The sequence below is a fragment of the Mus musculus genome, chromosome 13 (genome assembly GCF_000001635.26).
Source record: "Mus musculus strain C57BL/6J chromosome 13, GRCm38.p6 C57BL/6J".
NCBI lineage: Eukaryota > Metazoa > Chordata > Mammalia > Rodentia > Muridae > Mus > Mus musculus.
Window position 1 is genome coordinate 66,905,415 of NC_000079.6, and position 26,736 is coordinate 66,932,150.

Consider the following 26,736-nt stretch of genomic DNA (forward strand, 5'->3'; position numbering starts at 1 on the left):
GGCGCTGCTCTGACCGCCAGCAGAAGGCATTTACTCTTTCCTACCTGAATGGACTCCACACATTAGGCTGATCTTTTTGTGTGCCTTGTTACAAAAAACATTCTTCGCGACACAATGGGGAAAGTACTGCGAAATTAGGAGACAGTGTTATTCAATGCTCTGTTATAGGAAAGAACCTTTGCGGAATAAATGGAGTCTTGGAGACAGGTAATGTAGTAAATGATTTTCAGGCAAACCGCATCTCAAAATGCATGGAGGGGATGCTAGGACGCTAGAGGACGCTTGATGCTCAAATTCTTTATGTCAAATGGTGCGGTGTTTTAATATAATGTATACACTATTGCATTCTTTAAATCACCTCAGGATTACTTTAATACAGAATATAAAGTAAGCACCACACAAATAACTGTTATACTGCACTATTTTGGAAGTAACACAGGTATAATGAACATTTATAGTTAACACAGATATACCCCTTCCCGATCTGTGGTAGACTCAATCTATAGGTCTGCAATCTTTGGGTTCAGAAGTGTGGCTATATTCTCATTTAATTCTAAATCATCAGTGTAATTACTGGTGCTATCAGTATTGAAGAGAGAAGGAAGCTGAGCCTCAGAAAAGTTCAATAAGTTATCCAAGGGCATTGAAATTGGGTAGAGTCCAGGTTTGTTTGTTTGTTTGTTAACTAGAATTGAGAAATCCAGTTTCAAATTCGGGCTTCCTTATTTCTAGGATCATATGCTGCACAACCAATCCCAGATAACTTTCAGCTTCTAGGCTTCACTTTCCCCACCTAAAAATCCCTATCAAACAATTTTAGTAGAAAGTTAGGTTGGATAAGCTTTAAAAATATTAACTTTAAGGTAGGAGTAAATGGCACATGCAAGATCCAAGAATTCAGTAGTCTGAGGCAGGAGGATCCCTGCAAGTTCAAGACTACAGTTGTCTACATAGTGAATCTGGCATCAGTCTGCAAGACCTTACCTAAAACAAAACAACAACAACAAAACCCCTAAGATATATTTAGAATTTGCATATAGTATTAAAAATGGAGCAAGCAGAAAGACTATAGACTGTGCTTTCAAGATCTCAACCCCAACAGGTAGAGTCTAAAATAAAAAACTAAGGACAGAAAGTGGAGTTACTGTTGAGTTTTACTATGACTCGATAGTGGTCTTTTTTTTTTTTTTTTTTGAGGTAGATACTATTTATTATTTCTTGGTTTCCCTCTCATTGACATCAACTATCTTTTCTGAATTTTGGACTGGATTTAATGTCAAAAATACAGAAATGAGCTGGGCAGTGGTGGTGCACGCCTTTAATCCCAGCACTTGGGAGCCAGAGGCAGGCAGATTTCTGAGTTCGAGGCCAGCCTGGTTTACAAAGTGAGTTCCAGGACAGCCAGCAGGGCTATACAGAAAAACCCTGTCTCAAAAAAAAAAAAACAAAACAAAAAAAACAAACAAAAAAAAAACAGAAATGTAGACAAAATTATTCAGTAATAAAGCCAGTGTTCTGAATCCAATACAAAATTAGTTGCTGATACATAGCTCAAATATAAACAGTGTACTTTATTAAAGCTCAATAGTGGTCTTACCATGCTGTCTTTCAGACTTAAGCTGAGACCCAGGACAGCATAGAACTGTCTCATTATGAATCCAAAATGTTATGTAATGATTTTAGTCAGAAGTTCTAGTTCCGTTGCCTTCTTCCCTTTTCTTCTGTTTCTGATGCAGCTCTCGGACTATATGCAGTGGCCACCATGAAGTCTGAAGGATAGGAGTAAATATATACATTTGTACACTGGCACATTGTAAAGGGGATTCATTAAACTTCACCCTGAGAAGTTTCAGCGCCAGGGTGAAAGATGCTAAAGAAGAAGATCATATGTCAAGGTATGTCAAAAAGTATCATATATATACATATACATATACATACATACATACATACATACATACATACATACATACATACATATATATATATATATATATATATATATACATACATACATACATGAATAACAGTCACAAAATCCAGTCTTATGTGCAGTAAGCCTAGGGCTTAGTGTTTGCTCATGCTTGTTAATGTTGGTTTGAAACGTTTTAGGGGGTTGGGGTAGTGGCTCAGTGGTTACAAACAACTTGATGCCCTTCCAGAGGACCTCAGTTCAGTTCCAAGTTGCATCACCACCTATAACTTCAGCTCTAAGAGATCTGATGCCCTCTTCTGGTCTTGTGGGTACCCGTATGCATGTGTGAACATTCACATATACACACAAATTACTAAAACAAATCCTAAAAATATTTTTTAAAAGGTTTTCTTTCTTTCCTCCTGGCATAGAAATTACACTTTGATTCTTTAAATTTTTGACATATACATGTGATGCATTGGCACACCCCTCACACACGCCTGCAAAAAAATTTTAAAGATAAATCTTTTAGATTTCTTTTCCCCGGGGTGCAGTGTAGACTGCTGAGGTCTCCAGCGCATCCCGAGAAGGATCTTAAAAATTGTACAGAACTTCAAGATGAGTGATACTTCTGAAGTAATTCCAAATTTTGAAGACATGTTTGCAAGCAGATTCACGAAAGATGGCAAAGAATACCAGGAATACTTGAAACGCCCTCCTGAGTCCCCTCCAATTGTTGAGGAATGGAATAGCAGAGCTGGTGGTAACCAAAGAAATAGAGGCAACTGGCTGCAAGACAACAGACAATTTAGAGGTAGGGATAACAGACAAGGATGGCCAACTGACAACCGGTCAAATCAGTGGCATGGATGGACATGGGGTAACAACAACTACCCACAGCAGAGACCAGAGCCCTACTATCAACAATAGTACACACAGTATGGCCACAACCAGCGGCCTCCATATGGTTACTACTGACAGAAATGTCAGCAGCTTTTAACAAAGACCTTTTATTTTGACAACGTGCTAAATGCTTGTGTGTCTTCTGTTGGTCATAGTTTTTCATTCTATTTTAAAGAATGGGTTATTAATTGATTAGAACTTGAGACTTGGAAAAAAGTAATCTTATTATAAACCTGATGATTGATGGGAATAAATTTACTGAGTGAGGATTATTTGACTTATCTTACATACTGTTTTGTTCTATGATTTGGTAGTGTTTTGAGTTTTCCTTATTTGGACTCTAGGGATTCTGTATCACAGAAATAAAAATTTTTAATTAAAATGCTGGCTTTTGCTGTATGAAAGAATAGCATGCTCACATGTGCTCGCCTCTGAAGTGTTTCAGAGGCTAGGACTGTCAGTCTGTGAAAACACACCCATAATTACTTACAGTAATTGAACAGCAGTTCAGTTGAAAGGTAAAACAGGTATGTCGCTTCTGTGTTTGTATGTGATCATGGTGTCTTGTGGTTTATAAGTGAGTCAGCTCCAGAACTGCTTTGGTTCTATGTGGAAGGACTCATTTTCTGTGCAGCCTCCTGAGGCGGTAGAGGGTGGGATGGTAGCACTCAACATTTTGTATATCCCAAGGTTTTTGTAAACTTACAACAAGGAAGACATGGATGTACGCTGTAACACAATACTCATGTAAATATTGTTGCATTTTGATTGGTTTGGTATTATGTATTGATTTTTATGAGATTATTTTCATTTTCAAATGCTTACCTTTGATGCTTCCTCTTACAGCTATAGTAAGGCTGTCACTTGCTTCAGAACAATCATTCTTGAAATATTTTCATAACAGATTTATTCAAATAAAAAAATTTAAAGTCCTTAGTATATTATGTGTGTACCAAGTTGTGAAAGAATGAATAAATTGCATTAAAATGTAGGCAACTTAAAAAAAATTTCTTTTCCCTTTAGTAGACTGCCAACACCCAAGTCATAATAACAGTGTCTAGGATGCATCACTCTGTACCCTTAAACCACTTTTACTCGCAAGATAGACATCATCAAGAAACAAACCTTTATGGTTTAAAATTGCTTAAAATTTTAGGATTGTCCATGACAGTAGCACAACTAACCTATTCTTGGTGTGCCCCTGTATGTGTTAAGTTTGTCAATGTGTGCATGTATGTATACATGTATGTGTGTAGGCATGTGGATGCCAAAGGTCTAAGCTCAATGTCTTCTTCAACCACTCTTCACATTAGCTTTTGAAAAAGGATCTCAGTGAATTTAGAGGTCATCAATTTGGGCAAGATTGACTGGCCAGCAAGCCCAATGGATCCTTTTTTTTTCCATCCCCCCAGCATTGGGATTACATGTGCATTGAAGCCCTCAGTTATTACATGGGTGCTGAGGATTAAACTGGGGTCCCCCTGTGTGAGTAACTCTTGGCTAAGTTACCACCCTAGCTCCAAGCTAGACTACCCCAAGTGGATTGGTCATAAAGGCAAAATGAAGTTCCCAGACACCGACAGACCAGGCATAGCTGTGCTTTTTTTCTCGGCTATTTTATTTATTCATTTTACCCTTGGAGAACTGATGGAAACACATTTATATCACATTAGCCAATGTATTTTAGAACCTTAAATGTCAAGTTAGAAAGTAATCAGACACACTGATTCTATCTGGCTCTGAGCAATCAACTTAGCTACTCATATTATTCTTTCAGGATTATCTAACACACACAGAACTTTGGTGTTCAATAAACCGATTCTGAATCTAGTGGCTTAACACAGGTTATCTCCCAAATTTGACTAAGCTGGGTGTTTCTGCAAAGGTGGGAATACTCAACACTGCCATCCTCACATCACTTTACTCTCTGAACTGGCTGGATTTTTTTGTTTTGCTCTTTGTCAGTCATTGTTCTCTTCACCCAATTTCTTCAATTGGTCCCTTTTACAGAATGGTTCATGATTCCAATATTCTAAGAGTAGACATAATATACAAGTGGTTTTCAAGGTACTGCTTAATAGTGTTGAGTGGGGCAAACTATAGTGACCCTAAGTCTCTATGGGAGAGAACTTCCGAGTACCAATATCAGGTATGGTTCACTGTGGTGATGATAAAGCAGACAACTAAGGTCGTGGTGCCTCACTTTACAAAAAAAGAAGTAAAGACATAGGGGCCAAGTCACTTGCCCTGGGTTAACATATAAATGGTAATTGTGGGAAATGTACCAGCTCATGCTATAAATCTTGCTGGTGCTAAGTTCAAGGTTTCTTGTGGCTGTCATTATGTCTCAATGACTTTCTTCAGATTTTCATGCTCAGGAGAAGTAATATTATGCATAAGTCCAAATGGCTTTTTTTTTTAGTAGAGTAATAGATATTGGATGAAGTGGTATTTTAAATAAAACCATCTTGTGAGAAAACTATTTCCAAAGACCAGTGAATGCAAATGAGAAAATCTTCCACTATCCCCAAAAGCTTCATAAGAATGACATATTGTTAGTCTGTGGTAAAGTTGCTTCTTTTTTTTCTAAGCTTACTGTATTTTATTTCTTAGCTTACTGTATTTTATTTCTTCCTAAGGATATGATTTTATCAAACAGGAATTAAGTTTCTGGAAATTTGTAGGAAAGCCCTACTAGAGTGTATCTCTACAAATATACAACATCAAGAAATAATTTCTCTGGCTGGAGAGATAGCTCTGTGGTTGCTCTTCTAGAGGTCCTTAGTTCAATTCCTAGCACCCATGAAGCAGCTCACAACTGTCCATGACTGTAGTTCCACGGGATCCAGTGCCCTCTTTGTTGTGCATTAATGCAGACAAAACACTCATACATATAAAATACATAAATCATTTAAAAGAAATAATTTCCAGTGAAACCATATCCCTGGCAGATCAGCTCCAATGAATACATCTACCCCCAGAGCACCTGCATCTACGGCTCAGAGAATAAAGAGGAAGATGGGACACGAGTATTTAAGAGCAACACCAAGAAGCTACTGTGAAAGTTTCTTCAAAATGGTTACCTAAACAAGACAAGAATGGCAACATTAATGGGCCATGCCAATGCGTAGGAGGAAATTTTTTGATGGGCTCGATACCTAGACAAAAAACTACAGGCAACTAATGACTGCAGATAGAATATGCTTCTCCCCAGGATGAGACTCCACATTGGCTGGTGTGGTGGTTTAAGATGGCCTGGTTACCAGCGAGTGTCAGGATTTGACAGATTAGGTGGTATGGACTTGTTGGAGGAAGTGTGCATTTGGGGTGGGCTGAGAGGTTTCAAAAGCCCATGTCAGAGCTAGTCTTTTCCTCTCTACACAGGATGTAGAACTCTAAGCTACTTCGACATCACTATATCTGTCTGCATGCAACCATGTTCCCTGCCATGATGATATGGACTAACCTCTGAAAGTGTAAACAAGCCCCAAGCCCCCAACTAAATGCTTTGTTTTATGAGTTGCTTTGGACATGGTGTCTCTTCACAGTAACAGAAAAATGGCTAAGACAGTTGGCCAATGCAAAATGGTGAGCCCTGAAACCAAATACACACAAGCAACAAAAATAACCAGAAGACTGTATTTATATATTTGCGCATGAACATTTATAAATGTATATGTGCACTTAACTACTGTAATAAAAAGAAGCTATCAACCCGAGGCAGGGTATGAGAGGGATGGGAGAGGAGGTACCAGGGTGGGTATGGAAGGAAGAAAGGAAAGTAATACAATTTTCCTATTAAAATAAAAAATGCCCAAAACCAAACCAAAAAGTTACCCAAAAAAGGGAATTATGAGAAAAATGATTGTAATATTGAAACCAGAAACATTTATTTTAAAAATACATTTATTCATATATATATTTACAAGAATATATTTAAACATTCATCAAAAACTAAAGCGTTTTTAAGAATTTCTCAAAATCATTTAGTGAAGCTTTGGCAATCTCTTTACAAAATATTTTATCAGGAAAAGATACGAACTTGTCCAAAGAAACATAGTTAGGTTTTGCTGGGTCATACTGTGCTCTTCCCAGGTAGGCAAGAAACAAGTGTCTTTCTTTAATTTTAAACACTCTTGTGTTAAATAACTGGAAAAGAAAGAAATTTACAATAAAAAGCTGAAATACTAACAAACTTACATGGTCAACTATTTTAATAAGTTAGTGACACTGTACGTTTGATTCCCAGCACACTTGTAAGCATTACTAAATAACAAATGATGAGTTAGACATGGTGGTGCCCACCTGTAATCACAGAACTTGGTAACATGACGCAGGAGTATTAAGTTTAGAGTCAGCCTGGGCTACATACTGAGTTCCAAACAACCTGAGGTATTGGATAGAAATTCTGGGCTATAGGGCAAGAGCCCATCTTTTAAAAAATAAAGGAAGAAGGTAAATTCTTATTTAAAAGGGACTAAAAACTAACACAGAATGATAATGAAAGAAGGTTTTCATGGAGGGCAGCCAACATGCTGACTCCTGAGACACAGGCAAGAGTTAGAAGGTAAAGCCTCAGGAGTTGCCCCAAAGCCACCTCATACGTACCTTGAGAATGAGACCCAGAAATTTCTTTTAACAAGCTATTTAGAGTTTAGATTATCTGTCAGGTTTGTGAACCAACACTAATGACTAAGATGTGTTAGCAAAAAGGATTTCATCATCTGTGAAGTATTAAAGTGTCTCTGTTTTGATTTTTAAATTGTGGTACCTGCCCACTAAAAATCAAAATAAAATGAGGCTGAACCCTTTTATGCCTTTTAATGTTAAAAATCCCTAAGGACTAAGGAGAGCACAGACATTTGACAAAGGAACCATGAGCTGGCTACATGCCTGGAACCTGCTGTTGTGTAGATGAAGGGGCAAGAGGAGAAGGCCCCCACACTGGAATGATGGCTGCAGCTTGGGGATCTGGGGCTGCTGAAGAGGTGGACCAAAGCCCTTCTCTTGGCTGTATTTCAGAAACCATGAGACACTCCATAGGGCAGATACTTCTAGGCCTCTTTCCCAGTGACCAAAAGTCGATACAATGTGATAACTATACACCAGGAAAAGACACCAAGAGAGACAACTGAGGAAAACTAACAGCTTTGAGAACAGTGAGCAAAGAAAGTATAGGCTGCTAACTTGTTGGTATGCCTCTGCAACAAAACATCCATTTGTGTCTCTGCACTGATTGTTATAGTGCCCACAGAAAAAGAAGCATGAGATGGAATAACATATGGAGAAAGGAGACCTGTATGGACTGGCACAAGCCAATCAGTGCTGGAGTTCCAGACACGAGGCTGGACGAGAACCCTTTATGGGATCTTATGGAGAAAACAGTCAGAATAAGAAAAAATACACTTGACTGCAGAGAAACTGAGAGGAAGACTTTCAGAAACTAACCACTATCAAGACAGGCAGACTCCAGTCCTCAAGACATGACAAGATTCTAACACAATCTTGAAACCCACTGCAGGTTTTGGTAAGAGTGGTTTCTGGGCCAGTGGTGAACAGGAGTCCCACTCTGTCCCTTTGATTGTTTTCTTCATTTGTCAAATAGGGATAATCGGTGGAAAAATAACTATAATGGGTCCATATTCGTAAAGAACTAAGCAATCAATCAATAAGTTGTTCATTTTTCTATGATTTTTCTCTCGACTACATTGAATTAATTGCCCCAGGACCCCTCTGGTTAAGATTCTACTACTATGTAAACTTATTTTAACCTCTCTCATACTAGATTACAAGCCACATACAATTGAGTTCTGTAATCTTAGTGCTCATACACACACTGGCCCAAGGCAGAAGATCCATTCTATAATGAATGACTGGACCCCACTGAATAGGACAAGGTCAGATTCTCATATAACCCACTCTCAATTATCCAACAACCTAGGAGACAACATTCTGTCAATGTTCCTTCATGGAAGATTACTTATAATTATTCCATAAACTGAAGTCACCCAATTCTCAGCTTGCTATAATCTCTCTAATGTGGCTGCAGTAACTTCTAATAAGGGTCACTCTCTCTATATATAATGTATAATGGGCAAATAAACATTCATTACTCTATGGAAAGGAAGTGGGCTGAATGCAATGTAATTCTGAAAGTGTGCTATGGTCATGTATCTTTTCACCTCTCTATAACACGGTAAAGGAAACTGTATTTTCAAATTGAATGGAGGGAACCTCAAGAGACTACATTTGTAGATAAAAGCTATAGGGCAAAGACAATTCACTGAAGACTTCAGAAGACTTGCACCTGGGAACTTCCTACAAATATAAGCACCACGCCTGGCAGCCTGAGTGCAAGACAAGGGCAGGTATCTGAGACAGCTAGGAGATATGTTACCTGTGGAAACTTGACGATGATGTGGTGGGGAATATTCATCACATTGTGTACATAATCAAAAATCTCTGTAAGTTTTCTTTTGTTTGCAGTTAGCATCTTAGGAATCTTGATGACCATATGTTGAATTTCATTATGTTTAAAACCAAGTTCAAGATGATAAACCTACAAAAAAGTAAATTTCCTGGGAGTCATGAGTAGAAATGGCCTTTGGTACTATTCTAGAGGGCAAATTGATCCTTCCAAATTTTAAAGTAATGACCTTTTAAAATTTGGGCACATTTATACCAGTACCCATGGAAGGATTATGGCTCACACTGGTCGAAGTCACTCAAATTTCAAACCCCTTATCCACGCAAGAGTGTCTCTGTATTGATTGTCATGAGGCTCACAGGAAAACAAAACAAAACAAATCAAAACAAACAAAACATCCTGAGATGGAATAAAATATGGAGAAAGGAGGCCTGTATAGACTGGCACAAGCCAATCAGTGCTGGATTTCCAGACAAGATGCTGGACTAAAAGCTCCCATGGGACCTTATGGATAAGGGTCAGAACAAGAAAAAAATACTCTTGACTTCTTTGCAGAGACCAATAGGAAGACCTTCAGAAATTAACAACTATCAAGACAGGCAGACTCCAATCCTCAAGATATATCGACAGACTACAGAATCTTCAAAACCACTGAAGGTTTTTGTGAGACAGTGATTCCTGGGCCAGTGGTGGACAGGAATCCCATTTTGTCCATCTGCACTGTGGTATACAGAGACTCTGTGCCATCTTGAGAAATAATACATTGTTTGAATCTGAGCTCCAGTTGCCTGAAATTTGGGTGACAACTATGAGACTGTGGGCTTAAAACTAATCTACAGTAATCTCAGGAGGAGTGGAAGGTAGAAGGTACAAAGTACAAGTCGTAGGAGGCCTACACTGTGAAACACACAAGGAAAAGTAACCCTCTCCTTGGCTTCCAGGAACAAGCTGGCCTCTGGAGACCCATCTCCCATTCACTGCTGTATAAAGCCTGAAAACTGAAGGTCCAGTGGTATGCCTGGCACCTGCTGCATCTCTCCAGCTAGCTTATTAAAGCTTAGGGGATGATTTGGAATGTGTGATGACAGGGCGACTGCCTGAACAATGCTGTGACTCAATGCTGTGACTGCTTCCCACAGTTCCAGTGAAATTGGGATACAGGCCTAACTGGAAAGTAGTAAACATAGTGATTATTAGCCTTGGTCAGTAAGAGAAGCTGCTCAAATTATGGACCGAGTAGTTGTAGTTAAGTAAGGAAAGCCATTGTGGAGTTTGCAAAAAAGCTAAATCAGAACCACTATAGGATAGTCAAAATGTTTTCACAGAGGCCGGATGTGGTGGCGCACGCCTTTAATCCCAGCACTTGGGAGGCAGAGGCAGGCGGATTTCTGAGTTTGAGGCCAGCCTGGTCTACAGAGTGAGTTCCAGGACAGCCAGGCTACACAGAGAAACCCTGTCTCAAAAAAAAAAAAAAAATGTTTTCACAGAATGGGAACATGGCCAGGAAGCATAGACATTGCTTATCAAACTAGGCAACAAAAAAGCAGTATCCAGGTCCCATTTATTCCTTACTGCTTCAGGATCATGGGTCCTAATGTCTGCAGGTAACTGATTTACGTAGAATAGGTAGAATGTGCAAAAACACTGGCTGAAATAAACTGTCATTTCTGACTTTTAGAAATAATTTCTGCTAACATTTTTGGTGTTTTATGAAGTTTCTACAAAGACTCTAATAAATGTTACTTTAGCTATTAAGAGTATGTGACAACTTGAGCAAGAAACTTTGCCTCCTTAATACACAGGTTTCTTTCACAGAAACACAAGACACATTTCTGCTGAAAAGTTCTGCTAAAAGTTTTGTTTTTTGCATGATGACAACAGCAGTATTTATTCTTAAAAAACAAAAACAAAAAAACAAAAAAACCTTAATCAAGTATAGTAATCAAGATATATTACCTTCATGTTTTCCTTCACAGGCTCCAGACTTCCTGTTAGTAGCCTTGGAAGGCGAACAACCAGATCTCTAGTCTATAGTTAAAACATAATAATTACCATCATTATACAAAAACATTGAACTAGTTAGGAAAACTAAAGCATTATAAGGAATGTGAAGCTAAAATTCAAAATACAATCCAATCAAATAAATGACAGGAATCCTCAAAATAAACATCAACAATGTGGTTTGATGAAACATCTGACATCGAAACAAAACCTTAGGAAGCAATGTGATGGAGCATCTTCAGCCTAAGTCATCTTTGTACACAAGTATCATCCAGTAATAAGATCTGTGTAGGCCAGGCACTTGGAAGCATGGCATCTAAAGATAACTAAGAGGGAAGGCATTCCCTTACACTTTCTTTTTTTCTTACCTTCTTCACATTCAGTTCAAGTTCTTTCTGAAAAAATCCCAGTCTGTTATCTAGTCTTTCCACGGAGAAGCTCAACAGAAATGGTGCATTTTTGACCATCCGTGCAATGTCTGTCTTACTGAAATTTTTTGACTGTAGATAAGCTACTCTAGAGAAATAATAAAACATACACATATGCATGATAAACATTTCTAGAGAAATAGAACAAAATATATATACACATACAAATATTTACTGGTATGTTACTTCAGAAAGCAGTACTGTATTCATTTAATTTCCACTACTACTCTATGTTCCATACCCATCTCTTGTCAATTTTTATGCATATATATATGTATATATATATATATACATACACACATATATATATATATACACACACACATACATATATAAACTTCTGAGTCTACTCAGTGCTAAAGTAGTGTTTTTTTTTAAAAAAGTATCCTATAACTCCCCCATAAGATCAATAAAAAATACTTCATAATAGCCTGAATATGAACACTTTTGCAGGAGAAACACCCACAAAATTTTGATCAGGGTTCATTTACTTTAAATCAGAAAATAATTCTAATATACTTCTGGGTGTATCTTTAAATTAAAAAAAATTATATATGTATGATGGAGGGGGCATGAACATGTTTTGGTGCACATATTGAAGTCAGAGGACAATCTCAGTGGTAGGTTCTAGTCTTCCACCTTGTTTTGAGACAGGGTCTTTCACTGTTCACGGACACAAAAGCCAGGTTACCTATGGTTTAAGCTCCAGGAGCTTCTAGTCTCTGCCTCCCGTATCACCAATATGTGCCATGGCATTGGGCTTTATATGGCTTTAAAGGAGCCATACTCTGGTCCTCACACTTGTATGGCAAGCACTTTATCCAGAGTCACCTGTTTCCAGATAGAATTTCTGGTTTTGAGACAGGGTCTTACGGCCTAGTCCAGGCTGGCCTTCACCTCTTTCATTTTCTGGGCTTAGTTTCCCACGTGCTAGGATTGATTACAAACTTGCATTACCATGTCTATAATTAATATGCAGTTTATTCATTTTGGAAATTCTATAGAGGACTCACAATTATACACACTAGATTATTTTCATTGAAAATAATTCTGGATTACAGGTATTGTAGAAAATAAGATTACTATATCTAGCCAAGCCAAAATCCAAGTTTAACTAAATATTATATCTTTGCCCATCCTTTTGAGTCTATACATGAAGTTTCTACAAAGACTCTAATGTGGGGCCATGAAAGGCAGCCTGTTTTAGTGGAATGAGGCTTTCTCTGGAGACCCAGTAGAAAACTCTACAAGGGACTGAATAGTGAACCACATTCACAGAGGCAGGTACTGACACTACAGAGTCCCCAACTCCGTAATTCTGTGACTATCAGTCACTCAGATAAAACCCCAAGGTCCTGGCATTCTGGCTAGACTCCACCCCCACAGTTACCTGACAATAGCTAGGTATGCTCCTTCCCACAGTTACCTGGCAACAGCAAGGTAGCCCAGCCCACTATAAAAGGAGCTGCTTGGTCCCTCCTCTCTCTCTTAAACTCTCACCTTTCTTACTCTCATAGCTAGCCATCCTTCTCTCCCTCCCTTCCCCCTTCTCTCCATGTGGTCATGGCAGATCTCCCTCTTCCTACCTTCTCTCTTTCTCCCTGCCTTTCTACAATAAAGCTCTAATACCACAGACTGTCTCTGCTCATCAAGGCCCGCCATGCTTGAACGATGGGATAGGCTTTCCCTAAAGAGCTGTGTCTAACCTCCCACATGGACCAGACCAAGAACTCTTGCCTATGTGGGAACCACCCAGCCCCCCCCCCCTTCCCACCCTCTCCTCCCTTCGGTCCTGGGGATGACCAAGCTGGCCCCGGGGCCCCCATTTTGTTCTCAGCTCTTCCTCACTCCAGTGGCATCTTGCATGCCCAAGACTGAGAACCAGTTATCTCTGGCCTCAGTGAGGCCCAGAGACCTAGGACTGTCCCTTGTCCACTCCCTGGCGGGCTGGGTTCAGTGGCTTCCCACAGCCAGACAACCACGTGGGGTGGTGAAGAAAGTGTGTGGCAATACTCCCATGTCTGCCCACCAAGAGCATTTGTGTTTTCTCCCACTCCTTTTATTCCCCCATGCCCGGTGCCCTACACTCTACAACATTTCTCTAGTTTTAAGAGTATGTGACAAACTTGAGCAAGAAACTTTGCCTCCTTAAAACATAGGTTTCTTTCACAGACTAATTATAGGAAGATGCTACATTAGTTAAGTAGTCAGAACCCTGGAGTTTGGCCAACCTGGTTAGAGTCATAGTTTTGCCATTTATACTACTGTGTGTCTAATCTTGGGTAAATTACTCAAACTTTCTATGCCTCATGTAATAATTATGGCAAAACCTCTCAAATGATTCCCACTGCGTAACTTTCATGCTTTCCTGGGATAAATCTGGAGTAATGCGGCACACTGGCTTTTGAATGGTGAAGGAATCTATACCTGAAGCCAGGATGCTGGGTGTGAAGTTTTTAGCATCACTCCTTCCTGTGTCATGATCATTTCTATCTCAGGAGTCTGAGTCCCATGATGAGAAAGCACCAGACTCTAAGTCTGATGCCTGGTGCAGAGCCTTAACTAAGATGCTCAATGTAAGAAATGCAGATGTTTTGAGCTTTGTTCTTTTCCTACTTCACAGAAATGACATTAGTTTATTATTAGCTCACGGAACTGCCAAGACCTCTGTAGCTCAATCCCAATGTAGAGGAGAGTCTAGAGCAGAGATTTGCAACATTGTGGGTCCAACCCCTCTGGCAGAGGGCTGTATGACCCTTTCACAGGGCTCACATGTCAAATATACCATATATTAGACAGTTACATTACGATTCATAACAGTAGCAAAGTTATAGTTATGAAGTAGCAACAAAACAACTTTATGATTGGGGGATCACCACAACACAAGGAACTGTATTAAAGAGTCACATCATTAGGAACATTGAGAATCACTGGTCTATTCTAGAAGGATTGTGACTGGGCAACAATAGAGAATAGTGCTGTTATCTTGGCAGGATAAGAGGCAAAATACCCCAGGTGGAGATCGAGAGAAATGTCCAATTGATGTGAGAGATAGTCAAGATAGGACTGAGTGGTCTTGGTGTTTCACTGGAGGTGAATGCCAAAAGTCATGAGTGATAATTGTGATTGAGGTAATAAGGTAAACTGAGTAGTGTGCCTGAGAACACATACTGACCCAGGGGAGACAAGTGGTGAAGTTATCATTAACATGAGAACAGGGCCCTGTCTTGTTCTAGGTTGACATCATCTCACAGTGTCTTCAGACTGTTAACAGTCTGATGGACGGCTAAAGTACAAAGATATTTACAATTCAAAGACAGCATGAGACACCTAATCATGGATGTCAACTTGACTGTACATGAAGTCAACTAAACAAAGTTTCTGGGTGCTCACCTATATGGGAATTTTCTTAGATTATTTGAGGGGGAAACACCCACCTTAAATCGAGGCCACACCTTCTAGTAACAGCCCACATAAAAAGACCTAGATGAAGGAAGCTTTTGTTTTTGTTTTGTCTGTTACCCTTACTCTAGATCACAAGAAGTGCGTTTATCCTGTTGCTTTGGCATTCTCTCATTGGTATTAGTACCAACTTCTTTAGGAGTCTAACATGTACTGAAGACCATCAACTGTCCAGGATTCGGCAAGATTCCAGCAACAGACTGAGAGTGCTAAGACTTCCAACCGCATGGATCAAACAACTAAAACATTTTTGGCTTTTTGGTCATGAGACAGCCACTGTTGGATCAGCCAGATCATAGCCTGTAATCCATTCTAATAAATATATATTGAAGGGCTACCTACCAGATTTCTTTTTGAGAGAACCTTGATTACGACGAAGGGAATTTCAATTTATGAGATAACATATTATTAAAGTATATTGTTGTTATTATTATTATTATTATTAAATAATTTGATCAAAGAATGCTAAATATCTGCCATCAAAAATTATAAATATTGGGCATGGTGGTACACACCTATAATTCCAGCACTTAGAAGGCCGAAGGAGGAGGGTTATAAGTTCAAGGCCAGTCAAGATGATATAGTGAGACCCTGTTTCCAAACAGGAAACAGGAAAGAAAAAACAGTAATGACCATGCTTTCATAATCTACCCAATTTATTTAAGTGTACTCTTAGATAATTCAATTATTTGTTAATAAAAACATCAGAGAAAAAATTTATGGTTTCTGAAGAATTTCAATATTAACTCATTAGTTAAGTTGAAATGTGAAAATAATAACTGATAGTTAAGACAAAACAACTATTTTAAATACTCTTTAGATCAGAAGTCCATAAGTAAAAGAACCATGGATATTCACTGCCTAGGGTTTTACTGCTGTGAACAGATACCATGACTGTCAGGGCACTCTGGTGGAGTCAGCTTGTGAGGCAGAAATGCCAAAAAGCTGCTCATGAGAAATGAATTTCTAGGACTCTCTTCTGGCGAAAGCCAACTCTCCAGTTTGGATCGGTTTGTCAGGCGAAAAGCCTGGAAGCTGTTTCACGAGGATAAGAGTCCAGGGAAATTTTCCTCCCAGAGTTATGGCATCTCTTTCCCTAACCCATTATATTCAAATTTCCACCACATTTATCTAGTGTATAGATTCACGTGCACTCTATATAGTATTACCTTATAGTAAATGCCTTTTAAGATTGTATTCTAACATAGCTAAAGTCTTTTTCCAGTGTTCTTAGATTCCAGATAGCAGCAAGGAGCTTAACCCATTCAGTAAACAATTAAGCACTTGCCATTTTACTCAGCTGTTTACAGATAGAGACTAAAAGTCTCACTGAGATAGAAATCTTTTACTACAGGCTACTTCCATGTCAAGTATAAGTTGATATACTACCCTGATAAGGGGAAACTCTCCAGACAAGATAAGTTTTATTAGACCTAAGAATTTAGAGCTCTGTGATAGCGCATTACTCTTAAGGCCTGTCAAGAGTTAACAACCCCCTGATGCTTTTAACCTTAAAGTGTGAAATTCTTGCCTGGCATTAGGCTGATCCTAGGCAGGGCTTGTTATCCCTAATGTAAACATTTAATTAGTCCCTGTAAATTCCTTTCTGCTGTAACTGGTGAATTTCAGTGTATCTTGTCTTTTTGTGATTTGTATCCTCTGATAATTCGTTGTTATATAAGTCTGAAGCTCAACCAGAACAATACATTCAGATTCAACACACCTCTCGTGTAGTCTGTCTGTCATTTTCATCCAAACTCTTTGTCCATCTGCCTAAGAAATCCCGTTCTTCACAGACCAGGGACCCAGAGTGTCTGTGGCACATGACCAAGGCAACTCTTATAAGGACAACATTTGATTAGGCCTGGCTTACAGTTTTAGAAATTCAGTCCATTATCATCAAGGCAGGAACATGGTAGCATCCAGGCAAGCATGGTGTAGGAGGAGCCGAGAGTTCTACAGCTTCATAGCAGGATACTGGCTTCCAGGCAGCTAGTATGAGGGTCTTAAAGCTCTCACCCACAGTGACACAACTTCTCCAACAGGGCCACACCTTCTAATAGTACCACTCCCTGGCCTGAGCATATACAAGCCATCATACTCATCCAGAAGATAGCTGAATAGCAGACTAGAAAGTTCCTCACACACATATAAGTAATTCTTTCGTAAGTACTTCCTAGGTTATGTGGGAATCATTTCAAACTTTACCTGGTCTTAAGGTTTTCAAGGTCTTCAGAGAAAATAGCATAATTTTTTGTCAGAAATGGTCCCAGCTGGTTATCTTCTAAACCCAAATCTTTAAGAAATAGCAGTATTTGCTTAATGTGCTTTTCAAAATCCAGCCTTAGAAGGAGGTTGGCTGCATCTGGATGTTTTTCTATCTTAGACAAATCCACTCCTATAACAAATGAAAAAGATTGGTTTGAAGATAATTTCTTATTCAGTCATTAATTTCATATAGAAAAGACTACAGATGAATAATCTTTTTAAGGGATAACTGATATAGACAAATGGAAGCTTTTAAATGAACTGGTTGCAGAAATGAAGTAAAATCAATTATAGCATTTATATGTTAAAGGTCAATGTAGAAAAAAAAGACAAAAAACATTTATTCTTAAATTTTCCCCAAAGACAAAGTCACTAAATCATGTTGATAGCTACTTGGAAGGTTGAGTCAGGAGGATGATAATTTTGAGGCCTGCCTGAGTTATATGGTGAGTTCATGATCAATGGTGAAAGTTGAAGGGACTATTTTAAAATACAAAGATAAAAGAAAAAAAAAAGGCTAGAGAGGTAGTTCAGTGGTAGTGTTTGCTTAGTACACATAAAACCACAGGTTCAATACTCAGTACCACAAAACCAACTTTCTAAAATTACTTCTAGAGGCACCTTTATATATGTCTTATAAAAGCAATGGAATAACATTTTTCATAATTGTTTTGCATCCACAACCAAAAAATCATCATATCCATTCACCAATTTTAGAAACAAATATAATTACAAATCTAAATTTCTTGGTATTATTAGTGTGCCGCATACCCACACACACCACACTCACACATGGAATAGAGACCAGAAACTTAACTCAGAATAAACTAAAACAATTTACCACACACTAGTGATGACATTTTAATTCAATAATATAGCTGAAGTTATTAGTTAACCTGCTGTGCTCCTGGTGGGTCATGGCTACTCATTTTACCCACCTAGGAGCTATCTGGATTCTCAAATGAAACAAACACACAGAGACACAGTTAATTTTAATGACTTGACTAACTCAAAGGTTGGACAGTTCTAATCTTCTCCTCAGCTAGCACACATTTCCCTTCTGTAATCCTGGTTGAATGCCCTCTAATTCTTTATTTTATCTTTGTTGCCTTGGCTTCTTCTGGGCGGTGCCCTGACCTTTACTGCCCAAGATGATTATGAATGGCCCTTCCAGGGGCCATAATCCTTCTCATCTACATTTTCTTTCTGAAATGAAGCTCTAATTCTGATCTGTCTCCCTCTGAATCATGGAGAGTATCCTCTCTCTAGGTCCAAAGGTCCTGCCTCAGTTTACCTGCCCAGCCATTGGCCATTGGCTCTTTAGTGATTGATCAAAAACCAACTGGGGAAAAGGACCTTTAGCATTTGAACACAGATTCCCAATTTGGGGGCTGGATTAGTTCAAAGCATCTCCCCAGTCCCAAACATCTCACCTTTTCTGACCAAATTAAAAAAAAAAAAAGGCTCTTTTTTCAGACATAAATTGAGCATAACCATAACAATTATGTAAATTACAAAGTATGATATACAATTAACATCCAGTCCATCATATTTGTCAATTAGAGAAACCTATCCTAACTGAAGAGCTTATAATTCTATACCTGCATTATGTTTTGATTTTAGCCTGAATCACTATCTGAAAACCATCCTTTCATCTGAACCATTAACTATATGTAATTTAAAAATAAAAGAAAACCAAGTACAATTAATGAATGATGGGAAAAATGAGATGGAAACTAGTTTCAAAAATCTGTGACATATGGGGGAAACGTAAAAGACTTGGACTTCAAGTGAGTTTACACATGTTGGAGGGCCTCACTCAATATGAGCTGTCATACCCTGGTCGTGGGGTTGCTTTTTAGAAGCAGTGGGAGAAAAATCCCATCAGGAGAGTACAAGGCTCACACATGATTCCATTAAAATGAAAATCCAGCCACTGACTGCCCACAGTGGAACAGCCACTTCTGCTAAGGACAGGGCATAGAAAGTGAGCAATAGATGCTCTAACAGATCCTGGCTTGCATCTTTTACTGCTACATACACTCAAGTCATCAGCCAGGGTCTGGAAAGCATATTGCCCTACAGAGCACAAATGAAAGGAAATGTAATATGATGGCATAAGGAGAGTAAAGTGGACACACAAAGGGATGTCGAGCAACACAGATAAGTAGACCAATCCTTTTCCAGAGCCCAGAGAGCTGTAATCTATTAGTGAAGGGCCAAATGAAAGAAAGCTGTTGCCATGGAGAAGTTAAAGGACCTAACGAAGAGTGAGAATGGGGGAAATGACCTGGCCTGGCCCTTCTGGCCTTTACGGTGCCCTGGCAGAAGCTGCCTAGAAGCCAGCTACACAGGGGCCCCTGTGCACAGGACTGAACTCCTGATATTTAGAACAAGCAGGAAAAGCAGGAAAACAAACAGAAGAGGACCGAGGCTTTAATGGATCCTCTAGGTTACTGCCATTTACAGTTGCTTTCTAAGGCATGCTATTGAAATTATCAGCTCATACAAAAGGAATAGGTGGAACATATCCCAAAGCTCTGAGTATACAGTAAGTTATTCATAGGTCAAGACCATGCTGATCCTTCATCACATTAAGTATCCGCTATGGTAGGGAGGCTGTTCAGAAGGTAAAGGTAACTCACTCTGCTGCTCAAGGCAGATACCACAGGTCATCTCTCATCTCTGAACTTACTACAGAAAGCATCTCTTAAGCTGTGTACATTCTGAGGATCAACAGATGTTTTAGATATAGCTGCACTATTTCTGTTAATTAGACCAAGCTAATTAACATATCACCCCCATGTATGTGTATGTGTGTGTGTATTTAAAACATACTCTTAGTAGATCATAGATTTCCAGAACTTACTAAGAATAGACACTTTGTACCCTTCCACCAACATCTCCCCATAGTCATCTTCCCTACCCCAACCACCATTCTTTGTTTTTGTGAGCTTGGTTTATTCACCTTTTACTAATGAAACATGCCTTTGTGTGCATGTCCTCCAAATCCTGTTGGAAATGACAGTATTTCATTCTCTGCTACTGCTGACTGGTATCTCATTGTGTGTATGTGTAATGCATTTCCTTTAATTATTCACTAAGTGATGGATGCTTAGGTTAGTGAAAGAGCCTTTATTTTTATCTCATTGGGGACTTCTCATCTTATCTCTATCTTTTTCTAGTTATTCTCAAATAGGTATTTGTAACCCTGACTAGCCTAGAACTCACTACGTAGACTAGGCTGGCCTTGATTGCACAGGTATCTGCCTACCTCTGGCTCCCTATGCAGAGAATACATGCTTCTAGCCTCACACGAAGTTTCATGGGAACATGGGTCACTTCTTACACATTTGGGTAACACCTGGCTAACTAGGTCACACAGGAGTGAAACATTACCATATGCTGACATTAGTAGAGTGGAACTCACAGAAGAGTCACTCAGATGGTATGGCCAGAGAACACATTGCAGAAGCTATTGAACTTGAAATAAGTTCTCTACCTGTTGGTCAACCAAAGAAGTGAAGTAGGCAAAGCAGGAGATTGATAAGATGAACAGGAAAGCAGTGAGAACTCAAAGGCTTTAAAGATACTAAGCAGTTAACCAGTATGGCCAATTTGCATTACAGAAAGAACACTAACACTACAGATACTTTGCAGGGCCAATATGGCTGAAAAATAGTAAGTTATCAAGTCAGGGGCTGGAGAGATAGTTCAGTATGTATACATGTATAGTGCTTGCGTTGTAAGCCTGAAGGCCTGAGTTTAATCCCCAGAAACCACATTTTAAAAAAAAAAAAAAAAGCCTGGTGAGTGATCCCAGTACTAGGCAGATGGAGACAGTAGAGAAGTAGAGACAGAAAACTCCCTGGGGCTCATTGGCTAATCAGCTTAGCATATCTGCAAGTCCAGAACAAGGAAAGAACCTGACCGGAAACAAAACAAATGCAAGCAATTAAATGAAAAAATGTTTTGCTTTCTACAAGTACACACACACACACACACACACACACACACACACACACACACACACACACAAAATCAACAAGGTAGGAGTTGCCTGCAGTTGTTCAGTAACAAATGAGAAGTAAAGATAACAGAGGATAAAAGCAAACTTGGAGACTTGGAGGAAACAATAAAGCAAGGACAACCTCTGAGGGTCTCTGGTATGTCACAGGTTTTCTTTTCTCTTTCTGATTAAACAAACAAAACAAAACTAGTTGTCCAAGATATAGGAAATGAGAAATATATAAACAGTTTTATCAGGGAGAAGAAGAAACTGAAAGGCCCACAGAAAAGAACTCAAATGAACAACACCAGGATGTGAAACAACTCAAAGTTTTAGAATTTGGTATTTTTTAAGTTTTTAGTTCTATGCACTAAGCAAATAGTTAAAAAACAAAACAAAACAAAAAAGAAAAAAAAAAAAAAAACAAGGAAGTGTCAAATCTCAAACACTTCCACCGCCAGGTATTTTCAGTACAAAATATTTCTGGTAGTTTGAATGAAAATGGCCCCCATAGACCCACAGAAAGTGGTACTATTAGGAGGTGTGGCCTTGTTGGGGTAGGTGTGTCACTGGAGGTTAGCTCTGAGGTTTCAAATGCTCAAACCAGGCAGGCTTACTGTGCCTCTCTCTCTTTGCTGCCTGCAGTTCCAGATGTAGAACTCAGAGCTTCTCTCTAGTTCCACGTCTGCCCGCGTGCTGCCACATGCAGGGACTAAACCTCCCAATTGTATGTAAGCCAGCCCTAACTAAGTGTTTTTGTTTCTAAGAGTTTTCATGGTCATGATGTCTCATCACAGCAATAGTAACCCTAACTTAGCACAATACTCAAACCCATTAAACAACAACAATAACCTGGATGGCTCAGAAATTGGAGTCTCTAAAGATTAACATGTCCAAGCTGAGGTACAAGTTAAAAATGGGGAACTATGTATGCCTGTATATGGGAATTCTTGGATTCTTCACTCTCTTACCCATATAATTCCTGTCAACTCCCTAGGATCATTACTGAGAAAATCAAGTAGAAGTGCCAAACCAGACTCAAAAAAAAAAAAAAAAAAAAAAAAGAAAATGAAAAAGGTTCAACAAAGAGCTACATTACAGACAGGACCAAATGGAAGTGTGCAATAAAAGGCTCTGGCTGCCTTCAATTACCTAGATTCAAGGATAACCTACTAGCCAGCCTATTAAGAAAGCTATGGTCCAGGCTGAGAGAATAATCCATATGAGGACAGTGGGCTCCAGGAGGAAGTCAGGGGATATTACATGGCAAACGGAGAACAGTACACCATGGGTCAACAGACTAACACATCACGTGACAGGGCTGACTGCTAGGTTAGAAACTTACCAAGCTGCACTAGCTTCTGCAGAGTCTTGGAATGGTCTACGTAATCTGCAAGTGTGAAGGAGGAGATGGGCAGCGGAGAGTACGCAGCAATCTGAATAGCCTCCTCCTCTGAAACTGACTGTAACGGAGACAATGGAGGCAGGTCATCCACTTCTTTGCAGCGAGTCATGAAGAAAGAGAGAACCGAGTCAGCAGTATCATGTACATGCAGAAAACTGTTTCTATAAAGGGGCTGCAGAAATGACTCAGCAGTCAAGTACTGCTCTTGCAGTTTGGATCATAGCACATACAACAGGCAGTTTCCAATCCTATAACTCCAATTCCAGGGCCTCCAATACCAGCCTCTGGGCTTCAAAGGCACCTGCATTCACATGCACATACTCATATACACATGTATAATTAAAAATAAAGTAAATCTTGAAAAAGGGACAATGCAAGATCTATTTCCATAAATATGCCATCTTCCCTACTTTAAGGATTGCTTAAATACTGGGATTATTCCAGAAGTAGATGTTTATGAAGTCTAAGCTTAGCATGATGCTCTACACCTGTAATCCCAGCATCCCAAGGTGCAGGCTGAGTCAGGAGGAGTACAGCAAGAGCCAGCATGGCCTAATAGTGGTGACCCCACACCACAAAGGTCCACAAATGGCCTAAGATCTAAGAGTTCCAGAGAGACCAACTACTGTCCCTCTAAGAAGCTTGTTGGGAAAGTTCAAGGATTTCAATCTATTTTTGAGACAATGAACACAACCCTGGCAATCCTCCTGCCTCCGCCTACTAAATGCTGGGATTATAAATTTGAATCACCTTGTCTATTTCTCTTCATGTTTCATCAACAGGTAACATTAAAGATCCACTCCTCTTCAACCACATTGTGAGACACAGGGTTTACCATGGATCCTGAACTCGGCCGAAAGAATGATTTTAAAAAATTCCGAATCTACATTCTAAAGTTTTGATATTCTGATTTTATTCATTCTGATCCAATGCCCTCATCTCCAGATTACTCTTTTAAGAGAATTTCTACCATCTGCAACCCTTTGCCAGTCTGCCCAACTATGGAGTTCTCTGCTGCTGTTTTAATGTAATTTGGTATGGAAGGCATTTGAAATCGTCACTTTAAGGAACCCAGACTAGGATCTTTTATTGTTTACTCTGTTAATTATCCTTTCTCATTCACAGTCAGTTTCTCTTCCCTGCCTCCCCTTTTAGCATCCCTTCACATCCTACTAATGGAGTAGTATTCTACCTGTGGCTTAACCACAGATTCCTATAGTGGGAGACATGGAAAGAGGAGGGTTGACTATAAAGCAATTCAAGGGCAATCTGAGGTGTAACATAACTGTTCCCACTTAATCATTATTACACAGTTAAGTCACTATGTCGAAACTGTATATTCCAAAGATACATATAACAATTAAACCCTAGTAACTCTAGTTAATGCCAAAAGGACACTTTTCAAGAGAAGCTATAAAACAGAATATTTAGAAAGCAAACATCTTACACACTTAGCTATAAAAAAATCTGACACAAACCAATTAACCTAGGAGCTTATTAAAAAAGTTTAATAGAACTAAAAGAATAGAACCAACATTGTTCCTTTTTTTTTTCCTGGTATAAAACAGGATGTGAAATGGACGAGTACTGTCTAACTATGTAGTATGATCAAAACTATCTGTGAAAAGGGGGCTTTTCTCAATGTCCGGAATTACCTTCAAGAGGCAGCTCTGATTCAAGACTAAGTATCCTCTCCTGCTGTTCAGCCACTGAAGGAAGCAGAGTGCTTTCGGCAGAACTCTTTGTCCTATTTGTGCTGGCAGAATGGAAACGATTCCAGAACAAAGTCCTGTAAGTCTTAATTCCCCGCCGGAGAAAGCTCGTGTCAGAGGAGAGCAGAGGCTGAGCTGAGAAGCCGGGCAACACGGCTTTTCCTGCTCTTGCAGAGCGTTTGGTGACTTGTTTGGCTTTAATGAAGCTAGTCAACTTAACTGAGTTGAACCGTCTGGGTAACTGTTGGGCTAACAGAGCCATTTTCTTTTTGACATTTTAGTCTACAAAGGAAAAACACACCCATCAAAAGAAGAAAGATTAATTTACTCACATATTTAAAACAGTATTCAAACAGCAAAAACAAAAATAGATAATAAATTACTTTCAAAAACAAAGGATTTAAATAAATATGTCTGGGGTAGTCAAAAATTTCTAATACATCAAAAGCCAAAAATACAGGCAGTCTCAGTTACCAACCAAAACAGGAATTTCTGAACTGGAAAGATAAAGATATGCCTTACAATTTAAAAACAAAGAATGACGTTAAAGCAAAATTTTTTGTAAATGCTCAAATTACAATGCAACCAAATCAACTGTTAATCTGCTTTTTAAAAGAAACTATGGGCTGGCGAGATGGCTCAGTAGTTAAGAGCACCGACTACTCTCCTGAAGGTCCCGAGTTCAAATCCCAGCAACCACATGGTGGCTCACAACTGTCCGTAACAAAATCTGATGCCCTCTTCTGGAGGGTCTGAAGACAGCTACAGTGTACTTACATATAATAAATAAATAAATAAATCTTTAAAAAAAAAAAAAAGGAAACTATCAGCTGGGCATGGTGGCGCAAGCCTTTAATCCCAGCACTTGGGAGGCAGAGGCAGGTGGATTTCTGAGTTCGAGGCCAGCCTGGTCTACAAAGTGAGTTCCAGGACAGCCAGGGCTATACAGAGAAACCCTGTCTCGAAAAAACAAAACAAAACAAACAAACAAACAAAAAACCTATGGTTTGAAGTATATTTAGAAAATATGTTGCAGATTACTATAATACTGAGTTATTAAAATATATCTTATGGTTATAAATTAGTCAAAAGGTAAATGAAAAGAAAACCACCGTCTTAAATGAGTCACATTCCTAAATAAAACAGTGAAACTGTTGACCGAGTCTGAGACCCAGTTCTTCAAAACAGACTTGAACAAAATTGGTTTGGTAAAATTATGCTTGGAAAAAAAAAAAGTCTTTCAAACAAAAAGGGTCAAAATAGGGAGCAGCTGGGCCGGGAGTGAAGGCCTCCTAGAATTCTCCTCCTGAGACACAGATGTTGCACTGAAAGCTCAAGTCAAGCAGGAACAATGTAGTGAGACTGCCTAAAAGAAAAGAAAAAGAATAAAACCCAAACAAGTAACCAACTCCAAAACCAAAACAGCAGAAAGAACTGAGTACAATACCTAAATATTAATTAAAATAATCACTATAAAGGAGCGTGGAGTGGGGAGGTCATGCCTGTAATCCTAGCACTCAGAAGCCTGAGGCAAGATTGCTCAAAGTTCTACAAGTGTGACACGGCTCAAATAAATGAATAAATGGAAAGTGCTCAATAAATGTTAGCCAGCAGTATTCTCAACTAAACAGACAAAAAACCTGTAACTGTCAATTAACTCTTACTTATGCCGTTGTGTTCTGTTTCTCTAGCCAGAGGATTCAGATAGTTTTATGTCCTGAATAGGAAGAAACATTTGAGAGTTTAATCTCTTGTTATAGTTGGGGGATGCTTGCTAAGAATAATACAAGGGCAAATCTTTCCTTCTGAAGTGGTATAGGAAGGCGGTGTTGGCAATAACCTTGTGGAATAGGCAATTTTTGCTAAACTTTAGTTGGAAAGGGGCTTCCAAGCCTGCCAATTTTCCCCTCAAACTCCCTCTCATCTCCAAAATAGTTAAAGTAGGAACTAAGTTGTGCCACCTAGACAAGACCAAGCTTCGAGAGAAACTTCAGCACAGCCAGGCAGGTCCAATCTACAAGTGGGGGTCCTGACAGTCAAGACTGGATATGTCACTGTAGCCCACGATGATGGAGGTTCAGACACTATTCTCCACATGCTTTTACGTATGCTATTCTAGAAAAAAACACTGGTCCACTCTCAGCATCAAAGTACTTTTTATAATGTTGGGGATTACAATAAGGGCTCTAGGGTACTTACAAACCAGCTC

General features: G+C 39.1%; 2 protein-coding genes across 10 annotated transcripts in view; one reads left to right on the plus strand and one right to left on the minus strand.

The window, feature by feature from the left end:
• Gm10767 (predicted gene 10767) lies at nt 1-3,752 on the plus strand. The gene is made up of 3 exons (NM_001177750.1): nt 1-207; nt 1,737-1,895; nt 2,467-3,752. Exon 3 carries the CDS (start codon nt 2,531-2,533, stop codon nt 2,840-2,842), a length of 312 nt encoding a protein of 103 aa, NP_001171221.1. The 5' UTR covers nt 1-207; nt 1,737-1,895; nt 2,467-2,530; the 3' UTR covers nt 2,843-3,752.
• Nucleotides 1,163-26,736, minus strand: part of Mterf3 (mitochondrial transcription termination factor 3) — a 26,507-nt gene continuing 933 nt past the window's right edge. For 2 of the 9 annotated variants that reach the window (XM_011244548.3, XM_030247357.1), the window contains exons 2-9: nt 26,192-26,244; nt 24,471-24,809; nt 22,756-22,908; nt 17,342-17,531; nt 11,612-11,759; nt 11,199-11,270; nt 9,213-9,374; nt 6,440-6,964 (exon numbers count right to left, since the gene is read on the minus strand). In XM_011244548.3, the coding sequence (XP_011242850.1) occupies nt 6,770-6,964; nt 9,213-9,374; nt 11,199-11,270; nt 11,612-11,759; nt 17,342-17,531; nt 22,756-22,908; nt 24,471-24,789 (1,239 nt within the window). In that variant the 5' untranslated portion in view covers nt 24,790-24,809; nt 26,192-26,244 and the 3' untranslated portion in view covers nt 6,440-6,769. Of the gene's footprint in view, nt 1,770-6,439; nt 6,965-9,212; nt 9,375-11,198; nt 11,271-11,611; nt 11,760-17,341; nt 17,532-22,755; nt 22,909-24,470; nt 25,894-26,191; nt 26,245-26,736 lie in introns of those variants that run through there. The other 7 variants (XM_030247353.1, XM_030247356.1, XM_017315563.2 and 4 more) reach the window with 5 other exon arrangements.

Bases quoted from the DNA above. Each gene is read 5' to 3' on its own strand.
- Gm10767 (NM_001177750.1), top strand. From the start codon at position 2,531: ATGAGTGATACTTCTGAAGTAATTCCAAATTTTGAAGACATGTTTGCA.